This window comes from Empidonax traillii, unplaced genomic scaffold (genome assembly GCF_003031625.1).
Source record: "Empidonax traillii isolate 1590-97213 ecotype Southwest subspecies unplaced genomic scaffold, ASM303162v1 scaffold1189:size291722, whole genome shotgun sequence".
Lineage (NCBI taxonomy): Eukaryota > Metazoa > Chordata > Aves > Passeriformes > Tyrannidae > Empidonax > Empidonax traillii.
Genome location: NW_020956382.1, coordinates 176,180 through 190,338, shown reverse-complemented (window position 1 = coordinate 190,338; position 14,159 = coordinate 176,180). Strand labels below are relative to the sequence as shown.

General features: G+C 41.7%; 1 protein-coding gene across 1 annotated transcript in view; it reads right to left on the bottom strand.

Moving 5' to 3' along the window:
* LOC114069098 (Down syndrome cell adhesion molecule homolog) overlaps positions 1–14,159 on the bottom strand; it is a 184,677-nt gene that overhangs the window by 82,627 nt on the left and 87,891 nt on the right. The window contains exons 13-16 of the mRNA XM_027905653.1: positions 13,140–13,210; positions 7,700–7,940; positions 5,881–6,027; positions 4,016–4,171 (exon numbers count right to left, since the gene is read on the bottom strand). Coding sequence (XP_027761454.1) covers positions 4,016–4,171; positions 5,881–6,027; positions 7,700–7,940; positions 13,140–13,210 — 615 coding nt within the window. The remainder of the gene's footprint in view (positions 1–4,015; positions 4,172–5,880; positions 6,028–7,699; positions 7,941–13,139; positions 13,211–14,159) is intronic.

Sequence of the window (14,159 nt, the reverse complement as noted above, 5' to 3'; positions counted from 1 at the left end):
CAAGCTGTTCAGCAGCAGTGCCTGACCTCTGGTGTCTAAAATCAGTATCAAACATCACAAGACGCCGAATTTCATCCAGGCTGACTGCTTCGCTCCCTGGGTTACTCTTATTTTGCCCCACTGGAGATTTCAATCCTGCTAAAGAAATTTTTGGGCTGATGCTTTTAGCTGAAGACCAACAGAGGAGTCACAGGGGAGGGGCCACGATCTGCCTTTCCACAGCAGCAGTGGAACGTTGACATTACAAAGAAAAGTTTCACCTCATGTAAAAGAAATTAAAAAAAAAAAAGAGGAAGGAATTAATGATGTGATATGGCCCCATAGCGATAATGATGTGGAGGGCTTGGCAGCCACTTGAAAATATCTCAAATTTACAGATTTTATTAGAGGAGAGTGGAATATCTGGTGTCATAATTTTAGCCAGAGAAGGTCTGGGAGCAGAGATATCAGGTTTCCACTTCTAAGCTCTGTTAAGATTCCAATTCATTTATTTCACCTGCCAAGAGAGTGTTTAAATTCACTTCAGGGCAGGATCTTGTAGGTGCAGTGAAATTAGTCCTGCTGAATAATCCTCTACAGGAGACTTTTCCTTAGAAAATTACAGAAGAAATGGCCATTCTTCTGATTAATAAAGTACCTGTTTAATGCATATAGCTTGGCAATGTGAATGCTCTTTTTTCCTTTTTAACTTCTTGAATTTTCCTCTCTAACACAGCCTTAAGTATGTTTAGACCCAGGACTTTGGGGCTGGCTTATGCTTAACTCCAAACCTTTATATATTTCACTCCTAAACTTTACTTGTGAAGCTGAAGCAGAACATGAAGTCATTGTGTTTTCTTTCCATTTAGTTTTCTGGACAAAAGATTTAATGAATGGAACCACTGAGAGGCATCAGAAAATATCTGAAAATGTTAGTCACGCTGCCTCAGGGTGAATTGTTGCTGAGCTGCCAGGAGGATTAAAGATGAGAGATGAGCCCTTGCACAGCTGCCAAACACGGGCTGAGGAGATGTGCTTCCCTCATCTGATCTCAGAAAGGGAAGGAGAAAAAGGACCACAAAGAATTAGGGAGAAGGAAACTAGGAAAAGGTTAAGGGGGGGAAAAAAAGAGGAAAAAAGGGAAAAAAAAAAAAAAAAAGAAAAAGAGTATTTGAGGTTTCTGATGTTTGAGAACTGTCCCAGGAGATGGACATGTGTGTCAGGAGAGAGAGCAATTGGCACAGTAACCCTTCAGACAGGAAACACTGTTAGAAAGCAGCAAGTGATCCATCACTTCCCCTGGACAGCAGGGCAGAGGGAAGTACTCAAGGCACTTTGCAGCAGAAGAAATTGCCTCGTGGTGCCTCCCTAACTGATACAGGCCACTTAGGGAGGCTGTGAAGTCCTCATCACTGCAGATTTTGGAGGAAATCAATAAATATCAGTGATGGATGAGATGTGTCTGATTCTCTTTAGGGCAGGGGAGAGGTGTCAGCAGCCTTTCAGGATCAGTACAACATGTTTTTGTTGTCCCCAGTGAGAGAGAAATACATTGCTGGCACCACTTCTGCCTTCAGATCAATTCCAGAAGCTGAAGGAACCTCACACAGAGACAAGAGGGTCTCTGCTCCGAGGCATATTTTGGTAGCTTGCAGCTCTCAACAAGCTTTGAACTCAACAGAAACCAATGCCTGGCATTCCCAACGAGCTGCTGTGAATTCTCCAGCATGTGTGCCATGAAATGCTGATCCAGGAGCCAGGAACTGGCTTTTCGGGGATTTCTGGAAGAGTGTTTCTTATTGTCCTCTGACTTTGGACTGGCTGGTCAATACCACAAGAGTCACAGAATCATCAGGGCTGGAAGAGAACTACAAGATCATCCAGTCCCATCATCAGCCCAGCACCATTATAATCCCCCCTCAATCATGTCCCCAAGGGCCACATCCAGACACTCCTGGCACACCAGGCTGCAGTGCTGCTCACAGGCACAGACCAGAGGGAATGTTCTTGGCTGTTCTCAGGGCTCCTCTGACACAAACTGCACGTCCCCAGGACCAGCCTGGCCCCAGTCTGTGTGGGACATTGTCTGCTGCTGGCTTAAGTGCCACTTCCAAAGCTCAGCCTTTGTGTTCAGAGAAAATCCAGGGACAATTCACTACGTTGGGATCTACTTGGCAAAGAATAACTTGAAAGTGCAGCACGTGATCCTGCAGTTCTCTTCTTTTTTAGATTTATTCTTTTAAATAAAACCATCTCCTCCCAAGAGCATCTGACTCACCACTCAGGTGCTCCAAAGTAGTTCTTAAAGGACTTTATGTTGGGATCAGAACAACCTGACATCCAGTGTTTAAGACACAAAAGTCTGAAGCTGAGCAATTTTTATTTATTGCATCCCCTGGATAAAACTAAGTTGGGGCCAAGTGACCTTACAACATATGTAAATTTTAGAATGAGCCCCTTTAACATTTTATTGAAAAAAAAATAATAATATTCATCAACCATTTTTTTTTTATTGGCAAAAACCCCACCAAACTTTCATCTAGTCAGTTAATCCACTGAACTTAATCTCTTGGCACTTTTGTAAATCTCATTACAAATAATAAAAAAAAAAAAAGTTGATGAATATATTTATATATTCACGAGTGACCTAAAGTAAAAAAGAAAAATCCATTGATTAATTTCCTTCAAATCATATTGCATCACTCATGGAAGAATTTACCAATCAAACCTTGTCCATGTAACTTCATTGCTAGGGCTGTGTGCATTTTCATTTCTGCCAAAAAAAAATCTTTTGTCCAGATTTTTAAAAGTCTTTAGGGATCTAAGGAGATATGTGGACGCCTCAGAGGGTTTTCAAGGCATTAAACAGGTCAGGGACAAAACTGCTACTGAATTTGGAATTCTAGTCATTCAGAAATAGATCAGTGTGTGGCATCCTACCGAGGGGACCTGAAGGGATTTTTTACAGTTAAAGTTACAAGAAAGTAATTATGAAATCTCTTGTGTATGTGCCTGTGTATAATTATAAGTTTCTTAAACTTACAGCATTAGGGCTTAAATTTTCCATGCTTTAGTCCATGAACAAAGGTGAGACATTTTTGTTCTTCATTTTGCTTTTGAAGGAAGAGGTATTTGGAGGATTTTTTATATATCTGTATGTCCTGAAAATAATACTCTTAGAAGGATATAAGTTATATAAGACAGTCCCAGAATAGTTTCTCCTCCTTTGCCCATTTTTGTAGAACCACAGAATGATTTGGGTGAAGGGACCTCAAAGATCATCCATTTCTACCCCCTGCCATGGGCAGGGACACCTTCCACCAGCCCAAGTTGCTCCAAGCCCCGTCCAACCTGGCCTTGGACACTTCCAGGGATCCAGGGGCAGCCACAGCTTCTCTGGGCAACCTGTGCCAGGGCCTCCCCACTTTCACAGGAAAGAATTAATTCCTAATATCCCATCTAACCCTGCTCTCTGTCAGTTTGAAGCCATTCCCCCTTGTCCTGGCACTCCAGGCTCTCCTAAACAGTTTCTCTCCATCTCTCTTCTCAGCTCCCTTCAGGCACAGTCAGGTCACCCCAAAGCTTCTCTTTTCCAGGCTGAACAATCCCAACCCTTCCAGCCTTTCCTCCCAGCCAGAGCTGCTCCAGCCCTCTGATCATCTTGGGGCCTCCTCTGGACTCTCTCTAACAGGCTGATGTTCTTTTGCTCAGGACGCCAGAGCTGGGTGTTCAGGCACTTTGAAAGAATTAACTCAAACTCTCAACACTCTCAACTAAGACCCTGAAGTATTTTGAAAAAAAAAAAAAAAAAATTAAAATTAAATACAATCTTCCTAAGATAATCAGTGCTGATGACAAACTTCTGTCTCACCTCAACTGGAGTCCAAAAAAACCATGGGCACAAACACCTCACCACGCTCTCCCAACTCCAGACCTCCAGACAGAAACCTCACTTTGCATGTTTGTGTACAGTGTTTGCCTGAGAAACACCGACGTTTCCTGGAAGGGAGGGGATGGGAAGGGCTTTCCTCCTTACCATCCTCCTTAGTGCGGGTGAAAATCTGTTCGCTCCTCACCCCGTCCCCGGCTCGTGTAAACGCCAACACCTGGATGCTGTAGTTGGTGTATTTTTCCAGGCCATCCAGCTCCAGGGATGGCTGTGTGGTGGTGACATTCTTTATCTCTCCCAGCTCTGTAAAAGGGAAAAAAGGGGATTGAGTTATTGCCAAGCTCGGTTTTCTCCCAGCTATTGACACTGTGGAAATCTCGGGGATTAAAGTGTGTCCCAGACAAGTAACGCTTCATTATTATAAGACAGCACTGAATTATAATGAATTAACATAAATTCCTTGGTGTCCTGACTTCTTCTCTTTCAAAACAGACCCAGTTTTCATTTTCAAACTCTATTTTTGCCATTTTTTCTAAAAAATAAAGTGCAGAGAATTGAAAAATTTCTCCAAGTAATAAGATTTTTCATAAAGAATAGATAACAAGAAGAGATTATTGCAAAACATTCCCTAAAGAAAAACCGAGAAAGTCAGTTATCTTTATAAAGGTTCTCTTGTTTTGAGAAAGACCATTTCTCATAAGGAAATTGAAGAGAAAGCTCCCTTTATTTTAAAATATGGAGCAAGTGCTGTTGCAAAGCACTTGATGGCAGTAATACAGGCTAACAAGAGATTTAAACACAGGAAAATCAGATTTACTTGCAGAAAGATGATGCTCTTCATATGAAGTACAACCCATATGGCAAAAAAGCTTTAAACCTATTTGGGGCAGAAAATAAAGCTGAACAAATGAAGAAAATCCAGTTTCAAGCATTGCATGAACATCATCTTTTTTTTTTTCATCACGTTGTAGGACATCACACGGGAGCTTAGAGGTGCACTGATAACATCCATATGGGATCTGATCCAAAGGCTCCAGGCATCACTGAAAACATGGAATTCTATGCCCCACATGTCTACATTCTTATGTATGCTTCTCATATCTTTGAAATCTTTATTTTTAAAGGAATTTTTAAAGGAATTGGTGGTTTATTCCCAAGTATTTCTTGAGCCTACCATTGCCAGCAGGGCCTCTGGGTTACATTTCCACTCTGAGTTCCCTTTCCCTTTTCCTGACAGAGGCCAGGATTTGCATATTGAACTAAACTGTGAATCTGATGGATGAGAGTAAAAGGGAGGCAGCTGTGAAAAATCCACAGGGCAAACAGGAGTAAAGGCATGTGCTTCCAAACTTACTAACATTTAATTTATGAGAGAGGACCATACACAGCGTTATCATCATGCGATAAATCGCAGATTAGTGAGGCGTCTCGTTTCTCCTTTGATCATTTCACTCCTTCTCTGCTCTGGGGCCTATCTCCCCCGGAATTATGCTCAGAGTACAAAACATAAGCCCAACAGAAGAGGCTGGAGAGAAAATAAGAAGCCTTTTCCAGAAAAGTTTCCTTCTTTTGCCCTCAGCTATGGAGATGAAATGCGTTCCACAATTAAAAAAATAAGTGATAGCATATCAAGTAGGCAAACAGATAACCAACCAAATTAAAGTGAAATACAGGTTTGGGTTAATATGTTCCATGTTCAGGTCATCATTCTTTATGGGAAAAAAAAAAAAAAATCCATGCTGGGCTTTACAAATGAGGTGAAATTTGCTCAGGTCATGTTGGGTACCAAGGTGTTGCAAACCCTCAATGGAAGCTCTCCCTGAAGAAAAGCTTCTTCCTCCAGGCAGGTTTGAAAAACCTGACCCTCTGTTAAAGCTCTACAAAAAAACCAGCTTCCTCACAGGTAGACAAAATTTTCCCTAAACCAAAGAGAAAAGGAATTACAATGACTCCACACCAGAGAGCAAATGATATAAAAAGCCATTGCTTGGTAAGAGATTGGTTTCTCTCACCTCCATCCAAGAGGTTGGCCCAGTAGATGACCCTGAATCCCTGCAGGATCCCATTCAGGGTTTCCTTTGCCAGCGTTGACCAAGAAATAGAGATGGTTTCTGGTGACGTGGCAGTGGCTTGCACGTTCCCTGGAGGGCAACTGGGCACTGGAATAAGAGATTCACCATTTGAACACAAGGAATACAAGTCCATGTTTACCCTTTATTTTCACTGCTAGCCCACCACACATTGTTTAATTATCACTTATACACTCTTAACAATGCAGAACCTCTGTTCTTGCTACGATCCACGTGTTCCTGCAAGAGCAGCTGCTTTCCCTGGAATAACTTTTGATGTACTGCTTCCCCACTTGATGACTGGTCTTTTAAATAGGCTTTTTGTCTCTCCTTTTGAAAGGTATGTCCTAGTGCTGAAATGTGCAGAATATTCTGTAAGTATTTAAATGCACTTTTTCAAAGTGTGCAGCCAAATTTGCGTCTTTCGGGACAGTTCTAATGCCTGTTTAAATTTGGTGGAGGGACAAAGCAGGCACTTCCTTAAAAAAAAAAAAAAAAAAGGAAAAAATGCTCATAAAATATTTTCACTGACATTTAGAAGGATTGGAAACAGTCAGCCAAATCTAGGGCGTTTTCTGTTGGCCATTTAGTGTCAAAGCAACGCAGCAGTATTAGCATCTGGCATTGCTTTTAAAGATTGTGGCGTCTTCAGTTCTAAGAGGGACCTAAAATTGAGTGAAAACCACCACAACAACAAAAAAGAATTGTCAGGAAAAGTAAGCATGCTGGATTCTGAAGGAAAAATATCCTATTTATTACAATATTAAATACATGCATGTGTGAGCATACTGCTTTCTGAGGTCTTGCAGTGATCTGTCTAGGCCTAGAAACGTTTAGACTAAAACCCACCAGCCTTCCACGAAGCTTATGTGTCAAAATCTGTAGGTCTTGAGGATTTTAGGTGTGTGCTACTCCATTTTTCCATGTAAATAGTCAGATTCCCAGCTGGCACTGACTTCAGTGCACTGCTGCCAATTCACAGGAGCTGAAAAATCTGACCTGTGCTATCCTTTAGGATTATTATTTGCAGTTATACTCCTCTAAAATATTGAACCCTTTGTTTTTCTCGATATGGGATCCTTCTCTTTTTCCACTAGAGGACTCCCTCTCATTGTTTGAGAAGTACTTTTTATGTAGTTGGGAAAAAAATGTCTAAATTGTTCTTCGGATTAGGCATTTTGTGTGAAATGGTGATGATTTTTCTCACATTGGTTTGGATATCCTTGAAAAAAAAAAACACAGCTCTGTTTAGACTGACAAGAAAAGGGCTTGTGCAGTACAGGAGCTTTAGTTACACAGCAGGTTCATTTGAGAACTAAAGAAAACCAACAAAATTAACAGTATTGCTTCACCTTTCAGGATTTCACGACTTAGCATCTCAAAACTTTGGTAAGATCACTCAAAGACCACAAAATCTGCAAATTTGTAAACACCAGAGCAATAGGCTTCAAAATGAAAGCTGTGCTCTTAGTCACTGTCATTCACAGTAGGATTTATTGCATCAGTACAGTTATTTTTGTTTATCTGGATGATTCTGCATCTCTCTCAATGAAAATCATACAAGTTTGTTGGCTGGTCTTTTCCAGTCCAGCTGTTTGCTGTATCTCACACCTCTAAAATCTGGTCTTCTGTTATCCCTATTACATATTAAAATAATCACTAATATACAATAATAATCAATAACCAAACAACAAATTTAACAAGGTGAGAAGACACAAAATAAAAATAATACTCTCCACGGCAGCTGTTTGCCAAAACCTACCGTCCTCAAGAGTTGTGGTGATGATTTCCTGAGAAGAAGGTCCTATCCCGGCCCTGTTACAAGCCTGGACCACCATGCCATACTGGGTGAATTTTTTCAGGTTGTTCAGTGTATAAACCTCGCTGTCCCCGGTGGTGTCAATGCTGATGATGTTGAACTGGAAGTTTCCCCCTGCGCTGTACTCCCGGTAACCGATCTGGTACCCGCGGATAATTCCATTTTGCAAGTGCTTCTTTGGAGCCTGCACAGAAAAGGGAAGGTTCCACATCAAGTGCACACATTCAAAGTCAAGTTGATCCCTTAAAAGTTCTGAAAAAATACCCGAATTCCGTTTTGCAAATGTTTCTTTGGAGCCTAAAGAGAAAAAAATGAAAGGTTACACATTCAGCACAAGCATCCAAAGTCAAGTTGTTCCCCCTCAAAATTTTTGAAAAACACCCAAATTTAGCATTTTCTTTTCCTGCTGAATGCAAGTCTATTTCTAGGCTACAATTCAAAAATTCTCCCTGCACACGAAGTAGTGACTTTTTACAATGATCCATGAATTTCAGGTGTGGTTTGTTCAAATCTGTGCATTCCTGTGCTGAAAGAAAGACCTTTGAATGGTTCATACACAGAAAAATCTGATAAGGAGATGTTCTCGAGTGTGAATTTGGGACGTTTTGTTCTCTTATCAGGTGAATCATTCAAATTTGAGCTGATAAGGGTATATTTGCATCACAGTCCTACCATTTACTACTAATTGTGTTTTTGCCAGAAGCCCCCACCATTCCCTAAATCTTTAGTAAGGCATTTTTTTTGATCTGTGGGAGGCAGTCAGAGGTTATTCAGCAAGATGCATTAGGAAACTTTTACTCCATAAAATGTGCTTCTGTTCATTCAGTGTGTTGTGTAGAAAGATGATTAGATGATGAGTGCTGAAGGCAATAATGATTTGGAAAGCAGGGATTTGCATCCTGAATAGCTACAATATCTGGCATTCAGGAATAAGGACAGTAAAAAGTGGCTGGCCATAAATTATGGGCTCTGTTTCTCCATCACAGTGCAAGATTCCCCTGTACCTGGACATCATTTGTGTACTCTGCAATATAAAATGGAATCTAGAACAAAACAGGGATTGTCAGCTCAGGGGAAAAGCCAGTTATTGACAGCAATACCTATTAAAATTCCATTTAAATACTATTGGACTAATTTCAGCATGTGATAATGTCCCTGCCTGATTTTCTACGTGTGCAGGGTATAATTAGTATAAGATTTTAAGGAACAGGTTATAATCCATGGGGAAAAAGCTCTTCAAAATCCTCCAAACCTCTTTCAAATTCCCACCAGATGCCCACGAGTTCATCTGTTCCACTGACCCATAAAAAAGGTCTTGGTGACTCAGTTTGTCAGCTGAGTTGGACTGGCAGAGGGAGCAATTCCTGTTGCTACTAAATCCCATTCAATCTCCTGAGGAACACATTCTCAAGAAGAACACTCTTTCCTACCACAGGACCTGTCTGTTTTGATTTGATGACAGTCCACCAGCCTAAAGTCTCACTGGAACTAAAAAACTTCTTTGTAAAATAAGGCTCTTTAATTATCAAAGCCCTTTGCAAGCACGTTCCCCATTCTGAACAATTCTGTGGCCTCATGACCTTTGAATGCTTGCAAAAGGGGGTGGTTTTAAGATGGAGTGTGGGGTGGCAAGTAAAGTTTGATATTTGTTGTTGTTGTTTGAGTTCAGATACCTTCACAGAATCACAGAATGGTTTGGGTTGGAAGGGACCTTAAAGATGATCCAGTTCCAGCACCCCTGACAATGACAGGGACATCTTTCACTGGACCAGGTTGCTCAGAGCTTCATCCAACCTGGGAGGGGGCAGCCACAACTCCTCTGAGCAGCCTCCATCTCCATTCTCTCCATCAGTGTTGGATTCCATCACAGTTTGGCAAACCCTCAACAGTCTCCATGGAGATTTCTTGTCTCAAACACCAACAGAGTTCCACATCTCCAGAGCCAAAGTCTGAAGGCTGCAACTGGAACATTCCCATGAGTTACCACAGGGTGGCTTTTGAACAGAAGTTTTTGCCAAAAAACGTGCTTTGCAAACTGAAATCACAACCAAGGTTCCTAAAATGCCATCACCACATCATGATAAAACTCAGTCATACATTTACTGTGCACTGAAATGTTCCCAGAGCAGGACTAAAGCCAGAATAGCCTCTTCACTGGGAATTCTGCAATTGTACCTTCTCATTTTGAGTTGGACCAAAATGGCAAACTTTGTGTTTTTCAGAAACATCTTTATAAATGTTTTAGGTCAAGGGATTTTTATTCTTTAAATAAAATAATAACTTTTTTTTTTTTTAAACTTTGAAACATTATATGAATATAAAACAAACACCAAGTAAGTCACTGCAGGACAAAGCATTGAATTGTTCTGCCTCACAAAAATTTAAATGTTCCTTGTTAGTATACTCTGAATGCTTCATTTGGAGTTGACTTTTTGCACACATAACTTATATTTGATTAATATGCTATCTTGTGCATAGACACATTTTTTTTTGGTAGAAAATGGAGTGAAGCAATGTTTGTCCATGTTTGTTCAGGAGGAAAAACATTGTTAACCTTGTCAACAGTCATAGAACATTATGAAAACCTAAGTTTCTTTCCATGACCTTACTGCTTATCTCACAAAATCCAGTATTTGTAAAACAAGGTATGGATGGTTTCCCTAAAGTATAACATTTTATAGTTGTGTGTGTGTGTATATTCACAAAGAGGAGAAGGAATGTTTCCCATGCCTAAATTTAATGGGTTTATTTACCTAATGTAAAGTGCTACAAGTAAAATTAATTATTATTTTCATGCTAAATGAGAATTTCTGCTTAATTTACATTATCTCTGCACCATTTTAAACTACTGAAAAATACTGACTATTATTCGAAAACTCAGTCTAAAACCCTGTGTTCTGTGTGGATGCACAGAAACGGGATTAAATAGATCACAGACCCAAACAACTTTGCTTAACTAGGATTTTCTGACAGTGGAGGAACTTTAAATGAAGATTTACAACTGAAGCGAGGTGCAGAAATGGAATTCAACACGAGATGAAAGATAATCAGTGTGTTATTTTTGCTGTTGTTGACACTGTATCCCAATGAGGTTTGCCAGCTTTAAATACAACCTTGGTTCTCCCCACAACCCCTCTTGTGTAACGTCATCTTAGGTTTTCACGGCTGAAGCTCCACGTGCCTCCGAAATAAAAACAACCAGGTTGTTACTGAGGGTTTTTCTCCCTGTTTTACCTCCAGGACAACGCAGTGTTGATCTCATGGGGGGTATTTCTTTATTCTGAATTACGTTGCACTGCACACTGCAATGAGGGCCTTCTGCACAGCACCCAAAAGTTCGGATTCATCACGGAACCGAACTACATTAGGCCTGTGGGACCATCTTAAATGAGTTTTTTTTTGAGTAATGGACTAAAACTGCTCTGGCCAGGAGAGAAGTGCAATGTATCAGGGGGAGTAAATGGCTCACTCCTGGTTTGAGGACTTCTTAACTGAAGGCCCTTTTTAGTCAGCTTACAAGTTGTCATTCAGGAAATAACTCTACTGGTAAAGGCCGGACTACAAAAGGTCTAACTTTTGTTTGCATTTGGTTGCAAAGGAGCTTTGAGGTCCAGAAAACAATTTCAGCTCAGTCCACACCCCAGAGAACCTTGGCAACCATCAGCTGAGCCGGTAAAGCCAGGACTGCAAACCAAGGCTGTCCAAACTTTGAACAGGCAGACCTGCAGGTTTTCTACTGCTTGGAAAACAGCACCTCACGGGGCCACAGGGTGCCTCTGGCTCCAGGAGCACCTTCCCAGCCCTGGGATAAAGGATAAAGGACACTGCTACAGCACCTCTGGTGCTGCTTGACCGTGTCAGATACTGCTGGGCAATAAATCAAGAGATTTAACAGGTTTAACAGATGCTGAGTCTACAGGAATAACATCTTGGAGGTTCACAGGAGCGTGTTGCAGTCTGGCAGCACAATCCACAGCAAGCTCCAAATGTCCACCCAGCATCTGCACCATCACTGGCACCAACTTCACTTGGTGGTGCCCAGCTCTTTTTTTTTTTTTTTCCTGAGGTGGACAGTTGCTGCATGGGTGCAAGCAGGCATTTCCAAGGTCACAGGTAACTCACACCCACTGTAAAAATCCATCTCTCCCTTCAGCTCACGAGACTTGCCAGGGTAATGGAGTATATATTCAATGCACAGCTCATTTCTGTGATTGTCTTGTTATATTAGATACTGATTAGATACTGATAGATACTGGCAAGAACTCACAAATCAAATTCCAAACGTGGTCTTGAGAGCGCAGCTCATGTGATGTGCATCAATATCAGTCAATAACTAGAGATCAGGACAATAAGCTGTACTTGAAATGTCCTGGAAATACAAATTGAACCATATTTTAGACACTGTTGCTAAAATGTAGGTGTGGGAATTTTGTTTGTCCTGTATTTGCCTGTTCACATCTGCATCTGTGAAATTTAATGGCAAACCTTCAGAATCACAAATAGCAGCTATAAACTCCAGCAGTGAACCAATGGTGCCTGTCTTCTCTTGCTGCTTTTCAAAATATCCCCCAAAGTGAGCTTTAGGAAAGGCAAGCCAAGGCTCTCAATGTGCCTACCCATAAATCCATAAAAACAAGTTCATGCATAGAAGCTTGGAGGCTTAATTGGCCAGATCAGATGTCAATCATAATTCTTAAGTGATTTAAAAAAAATAAAATATTAAGAATATATTTCAGTTGTTGAGAATCACTGTGCACTCCTGCTTGGCTTCAGCAGCTGCTTCCTCTGCTCTACTGACTGTGTGTTGGATTTAAATCCATGCCTGATGTATGAATTTTGGAAATACATTGCTGTGCTTCAATCCAAGCACCAGGTAAGTCCATGACTATTTAACACATACCTTTCTGTTTTGGAAACCATTTGATGGCACTGGCATAACTCTAGGATGGGGACAAGATACAATCAGAGAATCACACGAGGGTTTGGGTTGGAAGGAGCCTTAAAGTTCCAACCTCCTGCCATGGGCAGGGACACCTTCCACTAGCCCTACCAAGCCCTGTCCAGCCTGGCCTTGGACACTTCCAGGGATCCAGGGGCAGCCACATCTTCTCTGGGCAACCTGTGCCAGGGCCTCCTCACCCTCACAGGGAAGAATTTCTTCCCAATATCTAATCTAAACGTGCTCTCTGCCAGTTTAAAACCATTCCCCCTCGTCCTGTCACTCCAGTGCCTTGAAAATAGTCTCTCTCCACCTTTCCTGTCAGTGACTCTCCCAAATAAAATAACTGAGGCACAGTTGTTATAATACTTCCCATCAGTGGGACCTCTTGGAATGCACCCACATCCTGTCGGATCCCACATTCTTGGGGGTGTGAGCATTTACCTTCCAGGTGACCCGGATGCTTTGTGACGATATTGGCTCCAGCTGGACGTCCTGAGGGGGGCCATCAGGAGCTGGGAAGACAGAGGAGAGATGCATCAAAAACTGGCCCTTTGCAGCCCCCAGAATCCAACACTTCACGTGGCACGTCACCGTCTTAACACTCAGTGCCACGGAGTTTTGGACTGGGTCAAGGTCACGTGGAAACTTCATCCAGTAAAACCTGGCATCTTCCACGGGCAACACGTGCTGAAACATGGCAAGCTGCTAAATAAGTGAGTAGCAGTGGTTTTTCTTCTTTAGGGATATACTCTCACAGTGCTGTTTCTGCACTGGAAATAGTCAAGATGTTTTTTCAGCAGTCAGGACCCTGGGGTCGATAGAAAAGCAGCAGAATCCGCTCAAAGCAGGTGAGACAGGAGCTCCTAATCCAGCCTACACCGTGTTTCAAACTTTCCAGTGGGATCCTAGAGACCGAGCACATTCAGTTCAATATCAAATATTTTATGCACAAACCCCTGCACACTTTACCCCCTCCTCAGGGTAGTATTCCGGCCAGAAAATAACTGAGAAATGGAAAAAAAACCCCTGAGTCAGGAGAAGTTTTGTTTGCTGTCAGCACTTTGCCAAAAGTGTGCATGAGGCTTTAAAGGTGAGTGAGAAAAAAGGAGGCCCTCAGTCTGGGGGAACCTACTTGTCATCTGGGCAGCTACAAAGCAGATCAGGAATCAGCTGGGATTGGACAGGGAGATGTGAAGTAAATTGCTTGCTCAGCGAGGTAAATCATTGGAAAAGGGAGATCTGAGGAAAGGGATGGAGTCATCTCGAGCTGCTGCAGAGGGTTCCCCTGGCGCAGAATATGGCCTCAGTAAAAGGTATTAAATTAACTTTTAATAGCATGATAAAGGAAGGAAAGCAATAAAAAGGGTGAGATGGGGCTGTTAGAGGTGGAGCAGCAGTAAATGACAGCTGTGCTGAAAGGAACCAGAACATTTGCCTTTAACTGATGAAAGAATACAGCCT